This window comes from Micropterus salmoides, unplaced genomic scaffold (genome assembly GCF_014851395.1).
Source record: "Micropterus salmoides isolate LMB-PRFRI ecotype aquatic unplaced genomic scaffold, ASM1485139v1 Ms_hic_scaffold_13, whole genome shotgun sequence".
In the NCBI taxonomy this organism is placed as follows: Eukaryota; Metazoa; Chordata; class Actinopteri; order Centrarchiformes; family Centrarchidae; genus Micropterus; species Micropterus salmoides.
The window spans coordinates 29,449,256-29,476,066 of NW_024040374.1; the positions used below are offsets into that span (position 1 = coordinate 29,449,256).

At 40.8% G+C, this 26,811-nt stretch overlaps 1 protein-coding gene and 1 long non-coding RNA gene across 2 annotated transcripts in view; both read right to left on the reverse strand.

Annotated features, from left to right (window-relative positions):
* Positions 1 to 22,826, reverse strand: part of LOC119901240 (meprin A subunit beta-like) — a gene marked incomplete in the record, with an annotated part of 79,723 nt that extends 56,897 nt beyond the window's left edge. The window contains 12 exon segments of the mRNA XM_038716825.1: positions 7,248 to 7,504; positions 7,717 to 7,923; positions 8,861 to 8,906; positions 8,908 to 9,011; positions 10,896 to 11,114; positions 11,347 to 11,525; positions 12,397 to 12,514; positions 12,611 to 12,689; positions 19,961 to 20,004; positions 21,310 to 21,360; positions 22,505 to 22,532; positions 22,679 to 22,826. Coding sequence (XP_038572753.1) covers positions 7,248 to 7,504; positions 7,717 to 7,923; positions 8,861 to 8,906; positions 8,908 to 9,011; positions 10,896 to 11,114; positions 11,347 to 11,525; positions 12,397 to 12,514; positions 12,611 to 12,689; positions 19,961 to 20,004; positions 21,310 to 21,360; positions 22,505 to 22,532; positions 22,679 to 22,720 — 1,374 coding nt within the window.
* LOC119901242 lies at positions 15,736 to 17,600 on the reverse strand. Its single transcript, XR_005444151.1, has 3 exons — positions 17,576 to 17,600; positions 17,182 to 17,291; positions 15,736 to 15,840 (listed from the first exon to the last, which is right to left on the reverse strand). It is a non-coding gene; the product is annotated as an uncharacterized LOC119901242 (long non-coding RNA).
* Positions 22,827 to 26,811: the final 3,985 nt, after the last annotated feature.

Sequence of the window (26,811 nt, forward strand, 5' to 3'; positions counted from 1 at the left end):
CGTTTGATGGTAATGTAAATTAATTGACAATTGGCCTATATCAGTGGCAAAATAAGTGTTTCACTTCAGTAAAAGTGTAAAATCCAGTGTTACAAGTACAATTTCTGCATTCACAATTTAAGAACTTCTTCTTTACTTACTTAAGTAAAAGTACATAAGTAGAATCAAAATTTACTATCAAAAATTAAAGTACTCTTTATACAGAAAGGCAAAATTATATTACTGGATTATAATTAGTGATGCATTAATGTGTAAGCATTACTAATGTTGCAGCTGGTAAAGGCTAATATCAGTGACTTTATACTGCTGGGTAATCTATAACAATTTATTACAAAAGACTGGCTCAAGCACAACAGAGACTCCAAACCAAACTCCACTTATAGATTTAGAAAACAACACAGTTGTATGCGCTGAAGCCCGACATTTTCTGTTGCAAAATACTATAGTTGTATGGCTTGTTCAATGTTTCCCCTAGGATTTTTTTCAGGGAGGGTGAAAAACGTCTAGTGTGCGGAGCGGGCGTGTTACAGACATGTGGTGTTATCATAGACATGGTGCACACATTTTTGCCTGTTTAGGTTTGTCCCTGTCCTTTTGCCAGATTCCCTTTTATTTTTTCCCAGATTGTGTTTTCAGTGTTAATATTTCTGAATTCTGTGTTTTGAAATTTAAGCATATTTTGTAATCAGAAAAAGGGTTTAATCATGTGATTTGGTTTTAATTTCAACAAGTCAATAAGAAAATTTTACAAATTAAATCAATATTAATGAATTAATGTATCATGCAAATATGCATCTAGAAATATTCAAAGATATGTGCAATTATTTATGGAGACAATTCACAAGAAATGTATTGCAACAGCAGGATGTTAAAATACTATAATCCTGTTTAATATGGGGGAATACACAATGAATGCATTTTTGCAGTACATGTATGTGTATGTATGTCCCTTATTACTTGACAGCCTCCATTTGCTGCTAAACACGGTATAAGTGGGTCTGACGGAGGCTCTTCTCATGTGGGCAACGCTCCACCTTGTTTACAAAGCTTGACCGGACGTAACTTTTTCATTTTTTCTAACAAAATATCTGTCTCCGCCCACACAGGGGACAGTGATTCTTACTGCTGAATCATTAATAGATGCTTGCATGTAGGCCTGTGGCTGACCAGTCAATGGGGCTGACTGTGACAGGATGAGGCATGTTTGTCTCATTATAATAATAATTAGGCCTATCATTATTATCGTAGCCATTTTACTACAATTACGCTTCTCAGCTGCAGCTGACCTTTCTTTTCTCCGCGAGAGGGAAGAATTTAGAAATTTGCGTGGCGCTGCGGGGAGCCCCCAGCTGCAGTAGTGCATGGATCAGGCATAATATTCATCCAGCCAGAGGAAGCGATCCTGAACCGTTCACAGCGTGACGGTCGTACTAGCGACACAACCCGTTCCCAGAGAGGGAGTGGGGCGGTGGAGCATACAGAGCCAGGAGATCGCGAGCTGCATACGGTCGGTGATCGTTCCCTCTGGCTGGATGAAGTCTGACACTCTACATGATCCATGATGATAGAGAAATATAGAGATTAATGGTAATAAAGCATGCTGTCAATATTTTAGACCCCCAAAATATCACAAATCATGTTTTTAGGGGAGCTGATGTCTTATTAAGGGGAGCTAAGCTCCCCCTGGCTCCCCTGTAGCTGTAATGAGCTTGCATTGGCCGGTATGGTTGCACTTCTGACAGTTTATTAAAGTTATGAGCTCTTGCTAGCGCACCGTCTTCGATTTGACGGCGTGTGTGTGCGTGGGTGCAGAGGTGCAACTTATCAACGCTAAGAATCTGAGAGGACAGAAGCAGCTCTGTAAACACCAAAACATAGCAGCATAGTTTTTTCGCCCTCAAGAGCTATCGCTATTGGGTTTGTCCGCACGCGCAGAACAGAAAAAAGCTTTGTCTACGCCCACCCGCGGTGTGGGCCTCTATCACGTTGTCACCTTGTGTATATGAGGACTTTGATATATGACCTCTTTGACCTGGCCATCGGCTCCCATTGTGCTTCCGCACTGAGCTTGTCTAAAGAGCAGAAGATTACCAGTGGATAATGTCTTTGCACAAACCATTAACTTATTTCCCTCTTGCTCATCTTATTTGTCATTGCTTGCTGCTGGTCTGACTCTTGCCGCTCAGAGCAACGACTGGTATGCTATGGGTCGGGACTGTGTGGGATAATGTTGTTGCTCTTTGTGTGCAAGCTGTTTTTGGAATAAACACTCTGTGCCTGTCTCAGTTGACTGAGCCACATGAAGCACACACTCCCCACACTGTGTGTGCCACTGCCGTTAGCCTATTGGCTAACCCGATAATAAATGACTGCAAACAAAAATAAATTAAAGATAGAGGGGAAGATGAGGGGCAGTGATTTAAGGCAGGCATGGCAGAGAGTGTACACAATGACAGGGAAGGAGGAGAAGAAAAGATATGTTAGTAAAAATGGAGATGATATGACTTTTGCTGATGATTTAAATACATTCTATACTAGATTTGATACATCTGACTTTTGCACTGAACGTAATTTGATTAGGCAACATCTGGACTATGGCCAGCCCTTAGTTATAACAGCAAAGGAGGTGGGTAAAATCTTTAAAAAGATCAATCCACATAAGGCAGCTGGACAGGATGGGATCAGAGGTAGGGTTCTGAAGGAGTATAGGGGACAGCCCTTCAGACAGCTTTTTCAATTGTTCCTGGATTCACACCAGATTCCCAGGGCATGGAAAACTTCACTTATAGTGCCAGTACCAAAAATGTCAAAAACGTCGGCCTTAAATGATTATCAACCAGTTGCTTTAACATCAATGTAATGAAGAGTCTTGAGAGGATGGTCTTAAACTATCTCCTTAAGGAAGTGCAATATAAATTGGACCCACTGCAATTTGCATATAGGAAGGAGAGGAGTACAGAGGATGCTCTGTTATTTATGCTGCATAATATTTATTGTCATCTTGACCGGCCCAAAGGGTACGTTTGTGTTCTTTCTGCAGACTTGTCATCTGCATTTACTACCGTTAGACCCCATATTATGATGGAGAGACTACTGCAGTTTGGAGTAGAGTCCTTTTTCACTGACCGAGTACAGTGTGTCAGAGTAAATGAGGCAGAGTCTTCTCCTATTATTACTAACACAGGGGCTCCACAAGGCACTATTTCCCTTCTTATTAACCCTTTATACAAATGAATGTAGAAACAACACACCTGAGCATGTTACTATTAAATTTGCTGACGATACAGCAATGGTTGGTTTGATTAAAGAAGACGAGAAAACCAACTACCGGCAGTGGGTTGAGCACTTTGTGGATTGGTGTAGGGAAAGTTTTCTTCTGTTGAACACCAAGAAAACTAAAGAAATCCTTTTTGACTTCAGAAGTGTTAACAACACCCACCAACCACTTACTATGGATGGAGAGAGTATTGAAATGGTAGATGATTATAAGTACATAGGAACAATAATTGGTGCTAAACTGTCATAAATAGCATCTGTATTAAAATTCCATAACATTATTCCTTCAGATAGTGAAGCTACTGGTGGCTGGACCTTTCGTTTGTATAACGCACAGTCTGCGATAAGGTTATCAGGCTTGTGACAAAAGAAACAACGTCTGTCCACCCCTGAGCCAACACGAGGTCTCTGAGTGTTACTAGGCTTCGTTACAGCGTCATCATAGGAAGAACAGTAATGCCTGATAGAAATGTTCTTGTGTGTAAAAGCGAACTCATCAGCAAGCATGGCAGCCTGCTGCAGCGTGGTTACCTTCTGTTTGTTGAGATAAACAACAATGTTTTCAGGCACACAGTTCTTGAAGGCCTCTAACAGCATCAACTCGCGAACTGATGAGAAATCAGCCTTGCATGCAGCACAAAGAGAATCCATTGTTCTCGGGCAAAAAAAAACAAACAATGCAAGTCCGGCCTACACCTTTCGTGAGAGCCCTGAAACGTTGCCTGTACGCCTCCGGCACCAGCTCATACACCAGCAGGATGGCGCGCTTAACTTTTTCATAGGAGAGGCTGTCTTGCACAGACAGTGATGAGCAAGCCTCCTGAGCTTTCCCTGACAGTTTACACTGTAACAGGATGGCCCACACGTCTTTTGGCCAACTCAGGGCAACAGCAATGCGCTCAAAAGCAGTGAAATAGGTCTCAATATCGATTTCACGGAAGACAAGGACCAGAGAAATGTTTACTTACATCAAAATTACTAGTAGCATCAGATCCTGATGGCACTAACTCCAACTCATGCATTCTAATGGCGGCTTCCACCTCCAACTCCCTCCTGAGCTGGTGTTCGCGCTCGCGCTCCTCCCGCTCCAAATGGAGCCGAGCCAAACGAACCTTCACCCGCGCGACCTCTCTAGAGGTAGGGGAGGACTCCACGGACAATGGATAATACCTCTGCTTTAACCAGAGAACTAGACAGAAAAACCATAATGTTTAGTGATAGCAAACAGATCAGCTTTCTTACATCCATCCAGCTGCTCTAGCGTAGGATTTGCTCTTCTAAACTAAAACACAGCCATCCTCGACGCAATAGCTACATGGCTAACACAATCGGAAGCAATAACACCAAACAACAGCGCAACAACCAACAAGTGTACGCAGACACCCAACAAAAAAAAACACAACAATAACCGCGTAGGCTACACAACAGCACAGTCACACACCAGCTTCCTCAAAAGAACCACCACTTCCCCAGCCGCCTGCCTACCCAAAGCTTAGCCTGAGCGGTCTTCTGCGGCTTGCTGGGCGTGAGGCGACTTTAAAGCCGAAACTTCGGCGGCCAGGGCCCCGAAAGCCTACCTCCGACAGCGAACTCGCTCCCCACCCAGGTTTCGGATTTATCAGTATAGTTTGGCGTTTTATTTACAATATTAAGTAACCAAGGTATAACAAAAACAACTTCCCAAAAACAAAGAGGAAGAGCTCAGTTCAGGATGCAGTTGAGACAACACGCCAGCAAACTAAAAGGCAGCTCACAGGAAGACAAATGCCACAAAGGAGAAATTAATACAATAATAGATACCACCCTCCCTCCACTGAGGGAGTAAACCCCAACATGAGGTTCGGACTTGATCCACACCACTGCAAGGACTCCACAAACGCCACTGCAGTGTCACCCAGCTCTGGTAAGCCGTCTGTCTACGTACAGTAGATCTACTCTCCACACTCAGCCTGCCTGCTCTCTGCCCCTTATACCAGCTCCTGCGCTCCCGCTGATTGCAAACTGGGAACAGGTGTGCACACTAGCCTCCTGACTGCAACATGCAGAGGGGGGAAGGGCAGGACCTGCAGAGGACAGACAAGCAGCAGTACACCTGGACAGACACACACACACGGGCCGTAACAGAGATATATTGGTCTTCTCTATCGCTCCTTTGTGGAAAGCATATTAACTTTTTGTTCCATTGCCTGGTATTTCACATTGTCAGTGAATAATCAAAATCAACTGCATCAATCAAACTAGCATGACGACGACCTGCGAGTCCTGATTGGTGAGGAAGGGGCAGGTGATTATTAGAGATGTATCACATCCGCTACCATCAGGCAGACGGTATAGGGTGCCATTCTTCCGAAACAACCGGACCCGCAGGTCATTTGTGCCTGCTAGTATTGGATTTCTTAACAAACAATGAGATAATAAAACAGAGCTGAATCTCTGGGTGTCGGCGAGCTGCACCTCAGTATCAGTTTTACAGCACTCTGGAGATGTTTGTGTTGGTAAAGCAGCTGTCTGGTTGTTGGTCTGATGTTAGCTGTATGCACTATGAATCTCTCTCTCTCTCTCTCAGGTCGAGAGTGGTTCCCCTCTTGGGCTTCTTCCCTCCTCCCCATAGGTCAGAGGAAGAAGCTGCGTCCCACCTCCTCTGCCTTGTGCACAGTCGGCTTGCGGCTCTCGCAGCGCCTGTTTGTGCGCTATAGGGAGCAGTGCAAGGGGCTCCCCCTGTCAGTGCAGCGTCTGTCTCACTGGCTGTGCGAGGCTATTTCACAGGCCTGTGTGTCAGCCGGTGAATCTCCCCCAGACTTTATCAGCGCACACTCCACGAGAGGTGTCTCTTTCTCTGTGGCGTTGGGATGATGGTGGACGATATCTGCACGACGGCTGCCTGGTCTTCCTCGTGCTCATTCATCCGTTTCTACCTGCGGAATGTCTCCCGTTTTTCGTTGACTCGCTCAGTACTGAGTATTCTGGCTGAGTGATTGTCCTGAGTGTCTCCTCCCAACCGGACGGTGGGGGGAGTGTCCGCTGCTCCTGCTGGTCCTGCTCCTGCTGGTCCTGCTCCTGCTGGCCCTGCTCCTGCTGGCCCTGCTCCTGCTGGCCCTGCTCCTGCTGGTCCTGCTATATGCGCAGTTGGAACAGTTGCAGCGCATAGTCTTCGTCTGTGCCCTAGTAGCTTATTATGTTGGCTCTGTGCTTGGTGGTACCTTATGTGCCCAGTGAGGCGCTGACTCATCCTGTTTTCGCCTCTAACCCAATAGCGATAGCTAGGGCTGTCCATGACTAAGGATTTACATAGTCGAATCAGAATTGCCATGTCTTGCCTATAGTCGACTGATAATCAGATCATCTATGTGTTTGTGCACGCTGATTGCGAGCGGTCGGGGTAGTTCCGCTTTAATGTTGAGGAGCTGCAGTCTCTATTCATTAGTCACTGTAACTTGCACTGTACATTTCCAGCTAAACTGAAGCTTATTGTTGACCATTTTCTCTCTGCTCGTCTGCCATTCACCCGTCTTGTGCAGAGTTTTGCGTGCATTCCGAACGGCTGACAACGGCCGTCGCGGTTCCTAAAGTGTCTATTACAAGAAATGGTTTAAAACGATATAATATTCTTTGTGTGGTTCATCAGTGGTGATAAATGATCTGAACATGACACGAGGTGCGGACAACTCAGCTCAACAACGGTGAAGGTGGGGCTCCGTCTCTTCAGCAAGTGTTCCTCTTCTGCCACCACACACACAGACACGCTACGCCTACACATGCGCACTGAATTTTGAATATGCAATTCAATTTTGTTGAAAGCTTTACTAAATTATACTAAATTATATAAATTATAAATTATATACTAAATTATATAAATTATATTATAAATTATATTATATACTAAATTATTACACTTTACTAAATTATAATCAAGCTTTACTAAATTACTGTCTTTGTAAAGAAAATAAAATAAAATAAAAAAAGGTATTTACCTGGAAGGAGTAACCTGCTGGTGACAGAAAGCGAGGGCTGTACTTTCCCTGTCCTGCTGGTGTGGTGGCCAGCAGGCCGGTGATGTTGTGGATGTGCCAGATGTGCTGAGGGCACTTTGTGGATGACAGGTTAATGTCATCCAGAGAGAAACCTCCCTTCGATGGCCCCTTTCCCCTCACGCCCTCAAAAACCACACGGGCCTTCCTGGTCACACTCAGATTGATGTTATGCAGTTCCCAAGAGCCCCTGACGCCTCCTGAAAAGAGGACAGAAAATAGATATTAGTGTTGTAGGTGAAATCTTTGAGGTTTTGTTATTTTTGTTTATTGAAACATGAGAGAAACCTGGTGAAAATTGCTGCAGTCTAAATGTTGCTTGGAGTCACCAAAGTCAGAAACATCCACATAGGGGCTTTAATTAAAAAAACTATACTGTGGATCATACAGTATGTAATATTTAATTTGTTACCTGAAATACTCTTGAAGAGCTTCCGTTTTCTGCTGCGGTCATCCTCTCGCACCCAGATGTTGAGAACATCATCTGCTGCCCCGGTGTTATGGAGGAAGAACTGCAGACACTGGGCTCCAGGTTTGGGATAAAGCCAACGACTCTCCAGGACTGCACGGTCACCAGGTTTAGCAGAGGCCGTGCTGAAGTGCATGAAGAAGCCTTTTCCTGAGGGCAGAGAGAACTTGTTGGGCCTCAGAACTTTCATATTACAGCAAACAAATGAAAAGTTAGTTCTGCATGATCACCTGTGTAGTGTTATGTGGGTTATAGTGTTATGTAATTGCTGGTGGGATTATTGCAGCGATAACATAGCGATACATCTATTTAATGGCACTGTCACTTCAAGAGTGCTGCATGGGACGGATCGTGCGAGAGGGATGAGTTTCCGGCAGGACACGGGGGAAAAACAGAAGTGTCGGGCCCCGCGGTGTAGAGAACCAGCACGGGATGTACTTTTGGGTTATTGATATGGAGGATATCTCCATAAACCATGGTAAATTACATTAATAATCCTTGAGATCGGCAGATGGAGAGTGAACTAGCTAGCGGACCAAGGTAGATGCACGAAGACCTGGCTGTCCCAGCTGATTCCTGATGATTGATAACCGAGTGAGTGTGTGTATCTTCGCCACAAGGGGAAGAGACTCTGACCAGTGGCGAGAGCGTGAGTGAGTGTATTAATAAACAAAATCACATTATATTAGTCTATACTGACGATGTAAATAAACAATGCTTATTTTGTACTTTTCCGCTGACTTAGCGGGGAGAGATACACGTGAGGAGTTCCTGGTGTGTGTGTGTGTGTGTGTGGGCGTGTCCTGAGGACGCACACTGCATTTTAGTGTTGGACAAAGTGTATTCTGTGAATGAACGTATTTTATGGTAAATTTAAATATTTCATCTTGAGTTTAGAATTGTGTGGCTAAGTGAATGTATTTATTTATATTTGGTTTTTATTTTTCTCAATTTAGCAAAGGCCACTACTGTTTTATAGATTTTGTCGTTTTGTTCCTGTTGCACAACAAAAGTTCAGTTTTATCTTATCTGCTTTTTCCATTGTTTCTTTAACACATTAACATGCATTGTAATGATTGACAGTCACCTTTGCATTGTCCCATGTTGGTGAAGTCAGTCTGAGGCCCTCCTTTTTACAGAACTACGTTGTTCCCACTTTGCATTGCCAGGACCCTGAATCATCCCACAAATGTCCTCCTCCTCAAAGTCACAACTGTCCACAAAGGTAGAAGACTTGGCTGTGGAGAGAAAACTTTTTCATCAAGACACTTCAGTACAGACTTGAATGACCAACACTTAATCTTGTCTCATTTGCCACCATTCCTGTCATAAACCTGTAGTACTACCAAAATGTGTATATTTTTACATGGATAATACATTGATTAATTGTACAAAACATTTTCCCCCCTTAATGTTTTTGTATTACACTGAGTGTTAAATATTCAATACTTCAACAAAACAATAACAAGGGAGTAAGAATCTGATAGCAGGTGGACCAAATACACACACACACAAAGATACACACAGACACACACAACTACACACAATGACATCTATCCTTCCACATGTATCAGCACGAACATATAGGCCTACTAATTATATTTCCTAAGAAGGAGAAAGTAAGAATACAAGTACAAATAAATATAAGAAATTAAAATGAAAACTTGACACACATTAATTCCTTCCTACGAAATGATCAGGAATTTAGTCACACTCTCACTTATTTTACATTCTTAGACAAAGTTAAATATACGCACACCACAATGAACTCATTAATTAGCCCTAGAGCGAAGCCATGGGTCCAGGGACCAAAAACCATTGGACCAATGTGACGTGTAGTGTAAAGCTCTTTGAGTGGTCGGGCAACTAGAAAGGCGCAATAGAAGAAGTCCAGTGTGTTTCTCATTTACATCTATGTATTGTGTTGCAGAGATACCTACTGAAGTTAGCATGCAAACAAGCTAGCTCTGGCCAAACTGTTTCATCATACCTCTTTGTAACTTAAGTCCAATGGTCCAATAGTACAGCTCAGGCTTCCCCTGCAGTTTCATCAAGGTCGCTACGTAACACCTATTTATTAAACAGAAAAATACAACCGTACCGTCCGTGATGGGATCTCACCACGTGGGTGAACAAAGAGAGGCCTACATGGAAAAACAAAAGCCTCAACAATGAATCACCAAAACCCCACCACGCCTTGCAAATCTCATCTGGGTGTGATTTTAGTTTGAATTGAGATCCTGTTTTTTTACTGGACGACATCAACAGGACCCCTGGAAATTCCTGTGACATGACCACAACGTCACCGAACGTATTAAGATGCCTCACCTTTCCATTGCAGCACGAGCTGCTACGGGAGGTGTTGCACTGCCTGCCAACGCTGTACTTTAATAAACGTAGGTGACAGTCTCCAACTCACTGGACGAGCTACAGACATCTCATTTTGACCCTTTTTCTCTTGGTTTTCTTAGAGAGAGTACATTATGTTTCGTCACGCGACGGCAATATTTTAGAAACAGTGGAATCTACTTTTTTTTATAATATTATGACAAAATGATTGTATATTGAATAAATATCACATTATGCAAAATCAATGTTCACTGTCTGCCATTTTGATACCACTTCAGAAATGTTCTAATTCTACATTTTGGCAGCAGCTGTCAATAACCTTTGAAAGAAGTTTAGCTTCATAATGTTTAGCCAGGTTCAAACGACAAACCAAGGTAAGGTGTTCTTTAAAACTGTTGGCAAACATCACTAGAGATACTGAAAATAGTTCTTCTAAAAATGATTTCAGTATTATTCCAGTGGATATATTATATTTTTATCTATTGTTTTTCTTATCTGAGAAACAACATTATGTAAGTCCTGTGTGGTTTTCTAATCTTGTTAAATAAAACAGAACTGCTGTTAGCTGACAGTAATAAACTGTTGGGTGATGTACTGAGACAAAATCTGTCTAAACTTTATTTTATTATAGTTCCAGTATACTGTACAGTATTATGGCAGGTGTTGCCAGAGGCTTCCTTTTGTACCTCACAATATGTCAAACATCTATGGTAATGAAGGTAACCTGTCTCATTGATTCTTTGTTGGACAAATGGCAGGCTGACAGAACTCACTGCAGTTGTAGAGACGGTTGAGCTTGGTTAGGTCACTAGCACTGAACCCCATCCTCTGACCAATCACATCAATGAAGTGGGGGATCTTGGTGACGATGGTGGGCTCAGAATCAATGCTGAAGGACGTCTTTCCGTAGTGCATTACAGAGCTGTAGTCATAGGGAACACCTAGAGCACTGGACACCGTGTCATTGTAGCTTTCGAAGTTGTGCTTGTGACCTGAGGAAGGCAGAAGAAGAATGTCAGGAAGAATTCAGCTGTTATTTTTTATTTATTGCAAGCAACTGTCAGTTTTGTTGTGTAAAACAAAATTAGATGGTGGGCATGGATAATGAGAAAAATGCAGGAGTAGTTTCTGTACAGTTTGTCATTTATTTTATAAAGTTATTACATGAGTGTACACTAATGTAAGTGATGAGCTGTAATTACAAGTATCACAAATCAGTGTCACCAGGTTCAATGTGATCCCACATGATGTTGACGTAATCATCACGGTCGGCTCTGGACTGCTCGTGCCAGAAGCCCAGAGCGTGCAGGAACTCATGCTCAACGGTTCCTAGAGAGTCACAGTGTTCACCAATGGACAGCTGCTGCCTCCCCATACGCTGGTTGCCTACATAGGAGGAGCATCTACAGAGAGGGGAAGCAAGATGTTCACATGCAAGTGACTAACTGTGTCTGCCTTTTGGTGCTGGACAGGTCAGTCAGTATGTATGGATGAAAACAGGGTTGATGAAAGCAGTGAGACTAGACCAAATGAGTAACACTGAAGTACTTTAAACCACAACGACGAGCAGAAAACTGCTAAAAGGTTTTGTAGAGCTGAGGGGGAGCTGCATCTATTGATACCGTGTCATTACAAGCGACCTCTTTCTCATTGCAGGATGCAGTACTGACCTACATTTTGTTACGGCCTTGGCCGTATCCCTGGTGTTACCCCTTCCCCCCATCTGTCTCTCTCTGTCCTTGTGTGTGTGTGTGTGTGTCGTCATGACTACCTCCTCTGGCTCCGTGGGCTCACGCAACCTGTTGGCAATCAGCTCATCACTCCTCATCTGACCACACACCTGCCTGTCATCAGCTCACCTTCCTGCAGTACATCTTCTCCGGTTCTCCAGTCATTTGTCGCCAGATTGTTGTCCACCCGTAGCGGTAGCTACTCCGGCTCAAGATTAATCTCATTCTAGAACTTCGTATTTCTGCCTTTCCGTGTCTTTGAAGCTAACTTTGTTTTTCTTTGCCCCAGGACCTCATCTCCAGCCACGCAACCGCCTCTCCTGTCTCCTGTCTGCCTCCCGGTCTCCGCCTCACCAACCCTCAGCATCCGCCGTTTAGCCTTGCCACCGCCACTTTCCCCAATTCCCGTGTGAAACTGACAATAAAGTCCACCTTGTACGTGTCCTGCGCTTGTGTTTCCAGTCCCTGGTTTCCGCAACACATTTGTCCTGTTCAAAAATACAGTTTACATGAACTGAACACAGCAGTTTGAAGATCTGCTCACCCTTCCCCTTTGAACACAGAGATGTAGTTCTCCTCTCCTTTCCGTGGTGTGAAGTCAATGCAGGTCTTCAGTCTGTACTGGTCAAATGCCTTCAGGATTACTCCCTTTGCATTCATCTCTACACATTACAAAGTGTAAGAACATAAATATTGATAAAGCAACCTAATTTGGTAACACGCTAACTACTGTGAGTTTCCAAAACACCGTGTCTTACCCAGACTGTCCTCCAGGTAGTAAGGAACGGTAGTTGGCCAGCGATACTCATCTCCTATGATTGAGTTTCTGATGAATGTCTGATGGGAATAAAGGAAATAACAGATATAAAATTGAATACAGGTTCAGGGGAATTACCTGTCATTGAGTTTTTCTCTTCATGTGCCCAGAAGGATAGTCCTTCTTCATCCTCTTATCAAAGTAAACATTAACACTCGCTTCACCTTTGACACGAGAGTGTGAGACGCTCTGCACCAAAGTGATCTGACTGATATCACTGCGTATGTCGCATCAGCTGGGCGCAGATTAGTGCCATGTCAGTCGAATATTTATTTTCTCTGCTGCTCCACTCAGGTGCTGCATACATTTCTTTCTTTTATTTTTGTAGTGAGTAATGATGTCTGGGGCAGAACGTATCGGAGTAAAAATTTTGCTTAGAAATCTAGTGAAGTAAAAGTAAAAGCTGCAACAACCTGAAGTAGCCTACTCAAGTACAGTACAAATCTGGAAAAAAAAACTATGTATGTACAGTAACAAAGTATTTGTACTTCGTTACTTTTTGCTGGTCACAATGTAGTCAACCAGACGAGCCACCACCTCCTGTGAAGTTAAGATAATACTCATGACTGTTAAAATGATAATTTAACCTTGTCCAGATATGTAGTCTCTCCTTGAACTAGGGCTGTTAGGACCTCTGGGTGGACAGAGGCCGTAAACTAAGGCCCCATCCACACTACTCTGTTTTTGTATAAAAGCTGAGTTTTAAAACGAATATGCTCCCAGTCCACACCAGCGTTTTAACTGTGTATCAGAGTTGATCTCCGTCTACATTAAACAACTGAAAACGCACATCTAGTGGCCATTCACGTAGGGTGAATTCAGGTATATTGGGACAGTTTTTGTAATTCTGTCTTGTGATCTCGTTACATCAGCAAATGTCAACAGGCTAGATTATTGATTAAGATGTTAAAATCATTAAAGACTCCAACATGTTGTCAGACATGTTTATTTTATTTATTTCTGTGTTATCTGCCATTCTATTCTGCAACAGACCTTAAATTCATCATAAGAATAAAGTAACAGATTAAACAAAGTGAGTAGCAAAACGTCTGCATGCATCAGCGATGCTTCTTGATTAGACTTAATTATATGTTACAGAACTGCTACATTAAACATAGTAAACATTTGCTTTATTGTCAGAAGATTGTTGGAAAAGGCTAATTTGACCAAATGATAGGGCTTTCTACAGACAATGTGGGGGATTAGCATCATTAGTAATCTTACTCTATCTACTTAAAAGTTGCCTGTAGGTTACATCTCGGTGGTTCTGTGTTGACATACATGTGTGGTCCCTCTGTATATCTGGTTTTATGAATCCACACTAGTGATAAATTTCATTTTAATAGCCTTTTAACACTGTCCCAATATATCTGAAACATGCTGTCCCAAATTACCACAACACGTTTGGTAATTTGGGACAGCAAGAAAATGTCCTAATTTAAAAAATGTAAACAACATTTCCAAACAATATTTTGTATTTTGGTAAACTACTAAACCATACATGTTTTGTATATCATTTAAATCTACAGTATATTAGTCATCAATGTTTTACCCTTATAATCAAAATCAATCTGAAGCCTATTTCATTTCTGTTAACTCCATCCTACCAGGTTTTCAATCCAGGGACTGAATCAAAACTGAATCTGTCCAAGTACTGAGTTATTCCCAAATTCCCTTCAGGGAACAACAGGGTCCCCAAAGGACCAAAGAGGTATAACCTTGCCATTGGACCTGACTAATCTCTTTGTGATCACTTACCTATTACTATCTGTGTTTAACCTGATATCATGTTTCAACTACTTTCATTATTTTCTTATTAAGAATCGTTTAACAATCAGTACTGTCTTGGAACGTAGCCTGTTCATTCATCTGCTACTATGAATTGTGTTGTTCAACTTTAACAGGTCTACAGTTTGACTTTAATAGGCGGTGGGCCAACGGCAGTTGTTGAGGACTTCTTCAGGGTTTTCAACAAATTAAACTAAATTTGTTGCCACTCGTGCTTCTGCCATTTTTTTGTTTATCAGTAACTTTATCCACCTTACTTTTCCCGGCAATAATAGCGGACCGTTATGTCTGGGGTCCGATTTACGTGACGTACATGTAGTTATTGTCCAATGGCGTGCTTGGAAAAGTGCCGGACTGCAGAAAACCCATGAAATAAATAACGCGCCGAAGGGACCGAGACAGCAGGTTAACTACGTTGATTTAAGTTATTATTAAGTATTAAGTAAACTCGCGTTTACGCTTTACTTTCAATAAAAATAGATTTACGTTGTAATCATGGAATGTAAACATTTGGTCCTCAGCCTTTTGTGTGTGGCTTCTTTGCATCTTGTCCCTTCAAACTGCAGAAACACAGGATACATTTACCACAAGTTAACTGTCACCCTGCTTTGTTATTCACCTTAAACTTCAATGTTTGCACTTCGTGTAAATAACTGCCACATAAACAGTCTGTTACTTTTATATCTTGTCATTATATAGGTTTGTTTGTTATGCACCAAATTCCTTGTATGTATAAGCTCTTACACATACACTCTACATGGCAGTATAACGTTAGCTGATTCTGATTAATAAAACACCAACATGTGAGTACTTTAGAGGTAGACACAGAGTCATCCTTACTTTTTTATATGATAATTTATAACATAACATTGTCCCTCATAAGTTTTTGGTGATCTTTTACATAATATATCAGTTATCACAAATTTCTGTTCCATTGTATTGTTAGAAAACTTCACCTGTCAATCTTAATATGATGAGCAACGTCACATAATCATGCCAACCACCAGATTGCTCCTGTACTCATCCAGGTTTGCTAACATCACATGTATAAAAGAAACAGGGGTCTGTGTGCATGTAGAGAAAACTGGACCCATCATTCCTTTTACAGACACAGGATGGGAAAGTGTTATAATATCTTGGGACTAGGAAGTCTTGCAGCTGAAGAGGCAGTGTGAAGATACAATTAGAAAACCTAAAAACCTCCTGCTGTATCAGCTCACACTGGTACCCCAGAGACAACTAGAGCCATTTCACTAACATCACAAAGACAAAATGAGCCCAGGAACGAAGAGCGAAGGCAGTTTAATTCAAAAAGAGATTTAAAAGAAGGTTGGTGTCAAACATGCAATGGATGAGTGTGAAGGTGGATCTTCAACTTTGAATCTGTAAAGGAAACAAAGAACGGAAATTAGGAGCAAGTTCCAATATTTCACACATTACATTTTGAGAAACAAAGTTTATTGTGTGTAAACAAACCGTTACATCACAAGATATTAGCAATATAAAACACCAGCTGTACTCTTGCAACTTTGTGCAGTCAAAGAGAATTTAAATTGCACTGATTGGTTGGGTATCGTTTAAAATTTACGACACCAGTACCCTAAAGTGATACTGATACTTCATTAGATACCTTGCATAAAATACCAACTGTTGAAGCCGTAGTAGTTGATTGGTAGCCTAAAATAATTTTATGGTTGATATGGACAAGCAAGGAGATCCATTTCTTTTTTTCAAATAACACATGGGAAATTGTATCAGATCACTTCTCATCCTACTTCGGTCATCCTCAGAGGAAGGACGACAGCTTGAAAGTTTTTGTATTTAAATGAGAGAGGAGGAGAGAAACAGTTTAGTGACCACATGAGCTGTGGAAAACAAATTTAGGTTCAAGTTTTCTTACGTTTATTGAAAGTAAACGAGAATTATTTTATCTTTTGATTATTAAACTGAATTGAAAGATCTCAAAACAAGTAAGGAGTCTGCTAAACAAGTCACTAAACTACACTAAAGAGTGTAAAGAAGCAAACAGCAAAGAGAGGCTGCACATCCAGCTGATCACACCGACTACACCTGAAGCAGCTGCAGCCGGAGGCTCCGTGAGTAAAAAAAAATAAAATAAAAATTAAAGCTGCAAGCAGCTTGTAGCGCGTCTGGGTGTGAGCCGGCCGAGTTGCATATTCTGGAGCTCTGCCGGTGCGGCTGTGAATTTGCTACGTGGTTCCGACGCAGCATCAAGGTGCTATATGTCACTTCCTGTGTCCCCTATGTGGAGCTACATAGCACTTGCCGCTATGAATATAATTGGTATTGGCGTGTAGATATGTTCAGGGCAGGACAGTTATCAAGCACGTAACGCGCGCGTGCTCATGTAGGAACTGAAGCTGGAGCCCGATGATAAACCTACACCAGGCCGGTTTGATACCGCGTTTCGGTGCCCTCAATGAAAACATTAGTTTTCTTATTCATCGCGTTTCAAGTTAAATCAGATTTGACTCCTGAGACATAACGTTACATTATAGGACCCGCTAGTCTCGATCGCAGTATCGATAAGCTCGGACCCGGACCTAAGTTAATTGATTTTCAGGTTTTGAGAAAGTTTGGAACCGGGTCCTTTTAGAACTGGGTCTCGATGCCCATCCCTAAACAAAGCACTGCCTCTCCAAACTTAATGTTATAGAGTAGGGGTAAATGTCCTTGACATATTATAACTGTAGTGTCACTAACCTGATCACTTGTTGATGATGTGGGCCGGGGATCGTGAGGATGCACAGCCTCAAAACAAGCTGAAGCCTAAATCTGTGGAGTGGAATCTGTCTTCTGCTTGGTATTTAGTGCTGAAGGTAAAAACAGACACAAGATGGTGAGAAACCCCAGCAAACACACGAGCTGTAACGTTACGGTCACACACCACTGACTTCTTTTACACATTGAAACGAGCATCACTTGCAAACATAAATAAAAATACAAATGCGCTGAAAATAATAAAAGAAAAACTACCCGATTAACATTATTAGTTAAACAAAACTAATGAGAAATAGATACAGGCCACATTCAACCGATGGGTGCTGTCTTAAAACAAGTTGCTTTACGAGAATTTTCCAACAACATTAATATTTACCCTCGCAGCTTTCACGCATACTGTCCACGGCTGAGCGTCGCTGCTTCCACGCCGTTCTTCGTTGTGTCAACAGCTGATGTAAAGCACTTTGGACAGTGCTATACAAAGAAATGTTGATTGATTGATTGATTGAACAGCGGTGCTCAATGCAGCTAAATCTGATTGGTTAATGACATCGCTTCATCAGTATGCAAGCGTGCTATTGGTTCCTCTGCTATAGTAGGCTGCCGTGTCTTTAATCAATCTGGGTTTTCCCTCGATAGGGATCATTATTTTCTAAAACTAAAGCAGATATGTGTCTTTCCTTTTTCATTTGTTATGACATAAAATTGTATAACTGCTTATGGCATTTATGAAATTGTTGATATTGTGGAAAGATATATGATTAAAAACACGCCCCAACAGACTTTCTTAGACATTACCAGAGACATTTTAGAAAGGACTTTGACATTAGGCCTCCACTTAAATTCAGATTTCTTAAACATAGAAACTTCGAGGGAAACAAGGTGACTCCCACCATTTGACACACCCCAGGACAGTGGGGAGCATTTAGAAAAATGTTTGGAGCATTTTTTATTTGTTTGTTAAATTAAAGTTTTTGTTTTTTAAAGTGACAACCAATTTATCCTCTTAAATCAACACTTGACCTGCCTACAATAAAATCCATAGATGTAAAACACTTAAAGTGTATCACAATGTCATTTTAAAATTATCATCACTAGTAAAAAGGCATTTTTGACAGGCTGAGGCAGGCTGCTGCTGCTAATCGCAACAGCATGCAGAAAAACAAACCGGCCATATAATCTAAATAAATAGTCTGACAATAAAAAAAAACATGCAGGTTGCCTTACCTTACTGCATCAAAAATCAAGGCTTCACCGCAGATTATGTCCAATCCCAAAATCCAATCCAAAACGAACAATGAGACAGCCTCCTAACGCTGCAGCCAGAAGTCTCTGAAGCCACTTTCATAATAAACGCAGAAAGACTTTCCGCCAGTATGCTGCATTCGCTCATTTATACTTCACAAACATTTGCAGCATAATCCTGATACCATGGGTGCTATATGTCTATGAAGATTCTCAGTCATCCAGGTCATAGTTATCCAACGAAGGTTAAAATTAAGGGCAACTGGACTTGGTTGACAACCAATTTTTTTTATCCAATTTTAACCTTCGTTGGATAACGTGCGCAATAGAAGGCTAATACAGGCTTGATGCTGGCCCGCATGTGAACTATGACATGAAAATTGTCCCGAAGCCTGGCCCTAGGGGCCTAAATAAGTCGGGCCCCGTCGGAGGGGCATGCAGGGCTCTTTTTCCTGTTGTTCCCTCCACCCCCACCTCTGTTCTCACATCTCTGTGGTGTCCATTTGTGCCCATTTCGGCCCCCCTTTTTGGCCATGTGACAAATAATTACATAATTTAATAAATAATAAAGAAGACAAGGGAGTAAATTAAAATTCTCTAGCTAAAGCAGAGGAGAGGAGTACCATGTTGTACCAGACTGTCTGGCACAACATGGTACTCAGCTCCTCACAATGCATACCAGACTGCTGGGCGGGATGACATAGACCCACATTGCATAATTACAATTCTGCTGTATGTAATAAAGTAGCAGTAGCTCAGACCACAAGGATTTGGGTGGGAACTGGAGGATTGCCGGTTCGAGGGCAGCTCGGACCAGAGATGTGGAGTATGGACTGGTAGCCAGAGAGATGCCAGTTCACCGCCACTGCCTCAGGTGGCCTTGAGCATGCGGCTGAACCGCCAACTGCTCGGGGCCCCACACTGAGTGGCAGCTCCCTCGCTCTGACATCTCTCCATGTATCATATGTGTGTGTGCATAATACTGAAACATTTACATGTGAAGAGTGAAAAAACATGGAATTTCCCCTTGCGGCATTATAGAGTAATCATCTTCTTGTTTATATTTTAATTTAGACAATTGTTCCCTTGCACTAAATCCATTATTCACATAATCACACAATAAATCTAATTATTAAGGTTATTTCAGATTGGCTAGTTTGTCTCCAATCTGATCATTATTAGGATCATCGGTGACTAGCAAAGTAGAGAAGCACTACACATATAATTTATGCATGTGCAACAAATGTCCCATTTCGTGCCCAGAATTTAGACACAAATATAATGTAATACTCAACACGCCTGGATATGCAAAATCCTAAAGAGCAGCAGAAGAGATTGGTTTTTGGAGTCTGTGCATACTATTTAGAAGTAGAAGATTTTTAGTTAGCTATGATTTCAACATTGTTTCAATATTAAAAAATGGTGCAAAATGATGATTGATTCAATTAAATTAGCGTTGAGAGCAGAATGCTGATTCAACATAGTTTCTATAATGTTTGCTATCTGGGTAGCTTACTTCCTCCTGTACGATGTCTCCCTCCAGCAGGTCCAGACCAGCCGCTGCAAAGGAAAATTAATTATGTTAAGTTAATAAAAATGGTACATTCTTTTTTTAAATAAGATATTAAATTATTTAGTAATAAATAGGACTGATAAGAGCATTAATAAAGAACTGAGCCAAAAGGGATTACCAATACAAGTGTGTCAATAAAATCCTTATGATTCCCAACTCGTGAGAAATGGCAATTGAATTTGTAATTGAATAGCCCTGGTCTACAGTAATCATAGTAATCTATCTTCCTTGCAACGAAATGTACATTAAACTGAATGCAGCATTGTAGACAATATTCTGTCCTTGTAATCCATGTTTCCACTGCATGGATAGCCTTTGGATATTGCTGGAAATCCCCTCCTTAAAGGGTATATTATTATCATAACAATTTAACAATGCATTGCATTTAAACAGCACTTTTCATACACAAAAAGCGATAAAAGTAGCCTACTGGTCCTACCTGGACATGCAGTCTGCCAAAATATGCATTCCACTCCATAATGCACAGATTATGGCCTACTATCAAGTATTTTGTTTTGTGTATATTTCACATCATGACTAATAACAGGGGTGAATATGGTGGTGTTTCTTGTTTCCTAGCAAATGTTATAGTGGGATACAAAATACAAACTGGGATCCAGAGAATGTCTAGAGCTTAAACTGTTCATTAAGCCTTACAAAGAAGAGTTGCATCAAAGAATGTGCTGTAACTTGAGCTAAAATTAACAGGGATGTTTTTATATATATATATAATGTAATTTAATAAAACTATAACTAAGTTACTAGAAAGATCCTGTTACTGAAACAAATAAGTGTAAGTTACTGAAATATACTAAAACATTACATTATATACTAAACAAGACATTTTAAGAGCTTGAACAGTGCCTTTGTCTCTTTTGTCCCGGATTGAATGTACCCCTCTGACAAAACTAATGGCCCCAGCCTGGCACCCTCAATGAAACTGGTCTAGAACTGGCACTGGTAATTAATACATATTCATTTTATATTAATATGGGTAAAAAAGGAGTCATTCTTTTCCCACTAGTTATATTCATGGATTTAGATCATTACAGGTAAAGCACTCACAGTACATCCAGTGTGCTGGAGTGGAGCCAAAATTACAAAAATCATACCATAGTTCTATTGTACTGTGATCTTGAAACACTTCATGGGAAAGTATACAATATATTGCCTCAGCCTGTTTTCCTGACAAACCATGTTTCCTTTTTTCCATTGGTTGATGAAAATCATCAGAGACATATAAATGTTGGACAACAAAGCGAAACAAAAATAAAACTCAATGATACACAAACCTTCATTGATGCTAAGGATGTCCCAGTCATGGCCTTCATCAACATCATTTTCTGCAGATGAAGAATCAATAATATGCTGCTCAAAATGTGATTACAGGAGGTAAAAAAAATAATTGTTATTATACTGTTAGCTGGTACAATTAGAGTTATTGAGTTCTGAGTTAGAACTGTCTCTGCTGAGCTGAATGTACAACTTCAGTTCATGAAGGGTGCAGTGGGGACTAGGGGTGGGAGAAATAATCGATTCTTAGATGCATCGCGATGCGGACGTGGAAGATTATGAATTGATTAACAAATATCTACAAATCGATTATTTAAATGTTAATTGATGCAAAGTGCAATGTTGACAGAACGCAAAAGGCGGAAATGCAGCCGGACCATCTGTGGAGCGCGCACAACGGAGAACCAGTGTTCCCCTGTATTCGCCACCACTGCAGAATGAACAACCACCCACAATAAAAATGAAATATATTAGCAGTAAGTTTCAGTCACTGTGTGTCCGTTAATAAAAGTCTGTAGTTTCCCCAACGGCTGGAAAAGTGAAGGCTGTTAGCGCTAGCTAACATCTCCTCTGCTCTCTGTCCCCCACACCAGACACCACACTTTTGGGGACAGAGCCATCAGCGTCACAGCCCCCACCCTCTGGAGCTCATCCCCACAGAGATCTGAAATGCTCCCTGTCTGGACACTTTCAAACATCTACTAAAAACCCAGCTCTTTACCCAGGCATTCAGTCCTGAATGACTTTGTTGTTCTGTAACTATGTGTAAAGCGTCCTTGGGTCCCGTCAAAGGCGCTAAAATATTTATTTATTCATGTAACGTTCCTAAATTTGTAACAAAGTAATATTAAGTATCAGCTGTATGTCATTCCTAACTAAACTACTAGTCAAGGGCTGAACACATCAGGCACAAGCTTAGACTAAACTGGTGTACAGTTCTGTCCTGTATACATACTGTACTGAACATCCTGATAATTATTTTTCACTTTTCAGGAGTCTGACAACTGGTTGTTAAAGAAATGAGGGAGCAATAGCAAAATGCAATAGCAGATGCGAGTCAGGCATTCACTGGCAAAAGATCACAAGTGTATAGGGTGGGTGGGGTATTTCAAATTTTCTCACTCAAGTTATACTGAAGTGTCTGTCTACTTTTTGACTGTAAATAACATGTAAAAATCTCTATATGTGACTCACCTGTGTCACCTGTTAGCTTGGCTGCTGCCTAGTAAATACATTAGAAAGCACATTGATCACATAATTTACTAAAGAATGAACTGACATTCTAGGAATCAACATTAAAGCATTGTTTTACACTGGAGATCCAACGTGGATGTTAGTGTTTGACAAAGAGCAAAGGCTTACACTTACCAGTCCCAGGCCAAAGAACAGAATGATCCACCTGAGTGCCATGGCTGCAGCTGAAGATACACGCTCACTGTGTTGCTTCAACCTGCCCGAGTCCTGCTGTGTCTAAAGAAATGTTATTTTCTCTTTGTACAGAAAAATAAATACATACATGTTTCGCCATGAAACAGGAAGCTGTAACGTCACTATTTATTGTCCAACCTCCTGCAGACTTGATGTGTTTGATAAGAGTTCAGGCCTCCTGATTCTGAGGAAGCTGAATGTACATCTTAAAGACATGAATGGGGCATGAAGGATGCAGTGGGTTAAGCACCGCTGGCAAAGTAAGACATTGGGAGCAGGCATTCACTGCCAGAAGGAGAGCAGTGTAAAGCGTGGGCTGGAGTATTTTAAATCTACTACCTTTTGACAGTAATTAACATGAAGGTCAAACATCAAAAGGTAAAAGGCACATTGTGTTTATTTGATAGTAAGAGATACATTCAAGCTTCTGAGGGGAATAAATCTTTCTTTTTTTGATGACCCCATGTCCTTGACAGCCTGGGGACAGTTTAGATTTACAATGTAAAAAGTGAAGTAATGGTCTGTGGCGATTATGGGGGGGAGCCAACAGTGCCCCTGTAACACAGATCTTGGACCTCCCTATGGCCCCCCTCTGAACGAAAAGTCTACAACAGCCCTATTGAATTGGCGGCCCGCGGGCCACATCCGGCCCAGCACATAATCTAATATATGACAACAAAAGTAAACTACATGTATAGTGTATGAAAGTAGCTAAAGAGTGAGCTGTGTGGTTTCCTTCTCATCTTTGTTGTGCACTCGCACACACGGCGGCAGCAGAGGGAGGAGGACAGGAGGGACTGAGCTGTTCATTCTTTCTAAACTTCACTCAGTATGTTGATTTCAGGAATATGATCTGTTTTACTGACATGTTAGATTTGTTTCCAGCGAGATATTAGTGACTTTGTTGTTTTAAATCCCGTTGCTGCTCTAGAAACAACATTTAGTTAATAAAAATGGTACAATCTTTTTTTAAATAATAGATTCAGTTATTTAGTAATAAATAGGACTGATAAGAGCATTAATAAAGAACTGAGCCAAAAGGGATTACCAATACAAGTGTGTCAATAAAATCCTTATGATCCCAACTCGTGAGAAAATGGCAATTGAATTTGTAATTGAATAGCCCTGGTCTACAGTAATATAGCAATCTATCTTCCTTGCAACGAAATGTACATTAAACTGAATGCAGCATTGTAGACAATATTCTGTCCTTGTAATCCATGTTTCCACTGCATGGATAGCCTTTGGATATTGCTGGAAATCCCCTCCTTAAAGGGTATATTATTATCATAACAATTTAACAATGCATTGCATTTAAACAGCACTTTTCATACACAAAAAGCGATAAAAGTAGCCTACTGGTCCTACCTGGACATGCAGTCTGCCAAAATATGCATTCCACTCCATAATGCACAGATTATGGCCTACTATCAAGTATTTTGTTTTGTGTATATTTCACATCATGACTAATAACAGGGGTGAATATGGTGGTGTTTCTTGTTTCCTAGCAAATGTTATAGTGGGATACAAAATACAAACTGGGATCCAGAGAATGTCTAGAGCTTAAACTGTTCATTAAGCCTTACAAAGAAGAGTTGCATCAAAGAATGTGCTGTAACTTGAGCTAAAATTAACAGGATGTTTTATATATATATATATAATGTAATTTAATAAAACTATAACTAAGTTACTAGAAAGATCCTGTTACTGAAACAAATAAGTGTAAGTTACTGAAATATACTAAAACATTACATTATATACTAAACAAGACATTTTAAGAGCTTGAACAGTGCCTTTGTCTCTTTTGTCCCGGATTGAATGTACCCCTCTGACAAAACTACTGGCCCCAGCCTGGCACCCTCAATGAAATGGTCTAGAACTGGCACTGGTAATTAATACAAATTCATTTTATATTAATATGGGTAAAAAGGAGTCATTCTTTTCCCACTAGTTATATTCATGGAAGTGTGAAGAGAGCTTGGAGGAAAATCTAAATATTCAAAAGGAAATTCAGGAAAGCTGATTAGCAGGCCTTAGACTTATTCCTAAAGGCCCTTCCCATAGCCCCTCCTCTTGGGCCACTCAAGCCAGGACAGGGATAAACTTTACAGTTTTAGATCATTACAGGTAAAGCACTCACAGTACATCCAGTGTGCTGGAGTGGAGCCAAAATTATGAAAAACATACCATAGTTCTATTGTACTGTGATCTTGAAACACTTCATGGGAAAGTTACAACATATTGCCTCAGCCTGTTTCCCAACAAACCATGTTTCCTATTTCTTCATTTTGTTTTCGTACAGTTATTGCAATAGAACAAGCAGGCTTAATAAATTCCTATTTTAAATAAAATGTAATTTTTTTTACCTGCACCTGTACACTTTTGAAAATGATATAATTTTTCAGCACAACAATTTGTCTGATTTGGGAGAAAACACACTCTCTGTAACTATGACGAATTTGTACGATGAAGAAATTTATTTGGATTTGAAACCTGATGACAAAGTTTGCTGAATGCCCAGAAGTGCAGTTCAAAATGTTTGAATTTTTTAATCTTTCAAATTTTTTGAGATGCTCCTGTATATATGAATGATGATCAACACGATTTTTTATATTTCTATAAGGAAATATTTTGGTAATGGGTAACACAGGTGTGCTAGGATGAGCTTAGGGAGGACAGAAACCTCCCATGGAGAAAAAGGGCAAATGCTCGCTCGATCTTTATTTTCAATATGAATAGGCCTATATGATAGAAAAATTGCAACAAAAAATACCCACAATATAATAATAATAATAATAATAATAATAATAATAGGGTAATTATTATAATATGTAATACTTATTCTTAAAATGTCATCACCTTTTGAGTTCTTCAACTTTTTATGTAGCCTATGTAGCACGTAGAGCCATGTATGCATTAATTATTTCTTTCAAGGAGATTTATTTCAGCCCTATTTCCTTTTCCCTAAGTGTTTATCCCACTTGTCAGGCCGCCATTGTAAATAACAACTTGTTCTTAATGACTTGCCTGTAAAAATAAAGAATAAAAAAGAAAAACAAAAATACATACGTATTCTGTAAACATAGCTGCTTTTATCCTTTGTCAGCCTATTTGCGTAGGCCAACTTTGTGATTTTTGCATGCTTGCAATTGTAGCCCACTTACTTCACTACTCCACTCGAAATGCTTGCATTATTAGATTATTTAATACTCGCTGTTTTACGAGACGTTCATATGCTCATCCTCTGAAGCAGGGGTTTTCAAAGTGTGAGGCGGGCCTCCCTGGGGGGGCTCCAAACTGTTTCAGTGGAGGCTCAGTGAATAGAAGTGAAACAATATTGCATTAGTTATCAAAAGGAGATCACAGAATAGCCTACATGTGTGAGAGTTCAGAGATGCAGTAGGTTTTGGAAACTGTTTTTTCCATCAGAGTCAGAAACTAATAAATACATTAGGACTTTTTTTATATACAGTCTATGTTTAGGACAGACCTTTTTTAAAACTATTTGGTGTAGTCAGAAGTTATGTCAAACAGCAATATTAGGCTATTTTGGCTCAAATGTTGAGTGTCTATGGGATCAAAAAATGTAATCATGATCCAGGAATTGAGCAAAACTTACCAAGTAAACTAAAGACGTGGTGAGGGTCGGCGTTTCCCAAGCTTTGTCTGAGGGGAGGCCCGCAGTCTCAGACTTTGAAAACCGCTGCCCTAAAGTCTGCTGATATGCGCTCCAAACCAACACCAACATGAACCTGAAGGTGATCCATTCTGTATCCAGGTAGCTAGGTCTACAGGTGTTTTAAAAACCCAACAGCTGACAGAACCAATTATCTCAAATATCTGTTTGATTTGGCCCTCGTAGTGAAAGTGCACTTCCTCCTTGATGGCAGAAGTCGAAATTTTCCAAGGAGATGGTGTCAAGGATCCGCCAAAATGACCTTTGCCTTTTGAGTGGCTCTCACTTGGATGGCATGGTCAAGATCATTCAAGTTAGTGCCAGTAGTCTTTTGGCAAAGTTTAACAATCTTTCCCAGCCTATTTTTGTTAACAATACTGAGATTGCTCAACTAACA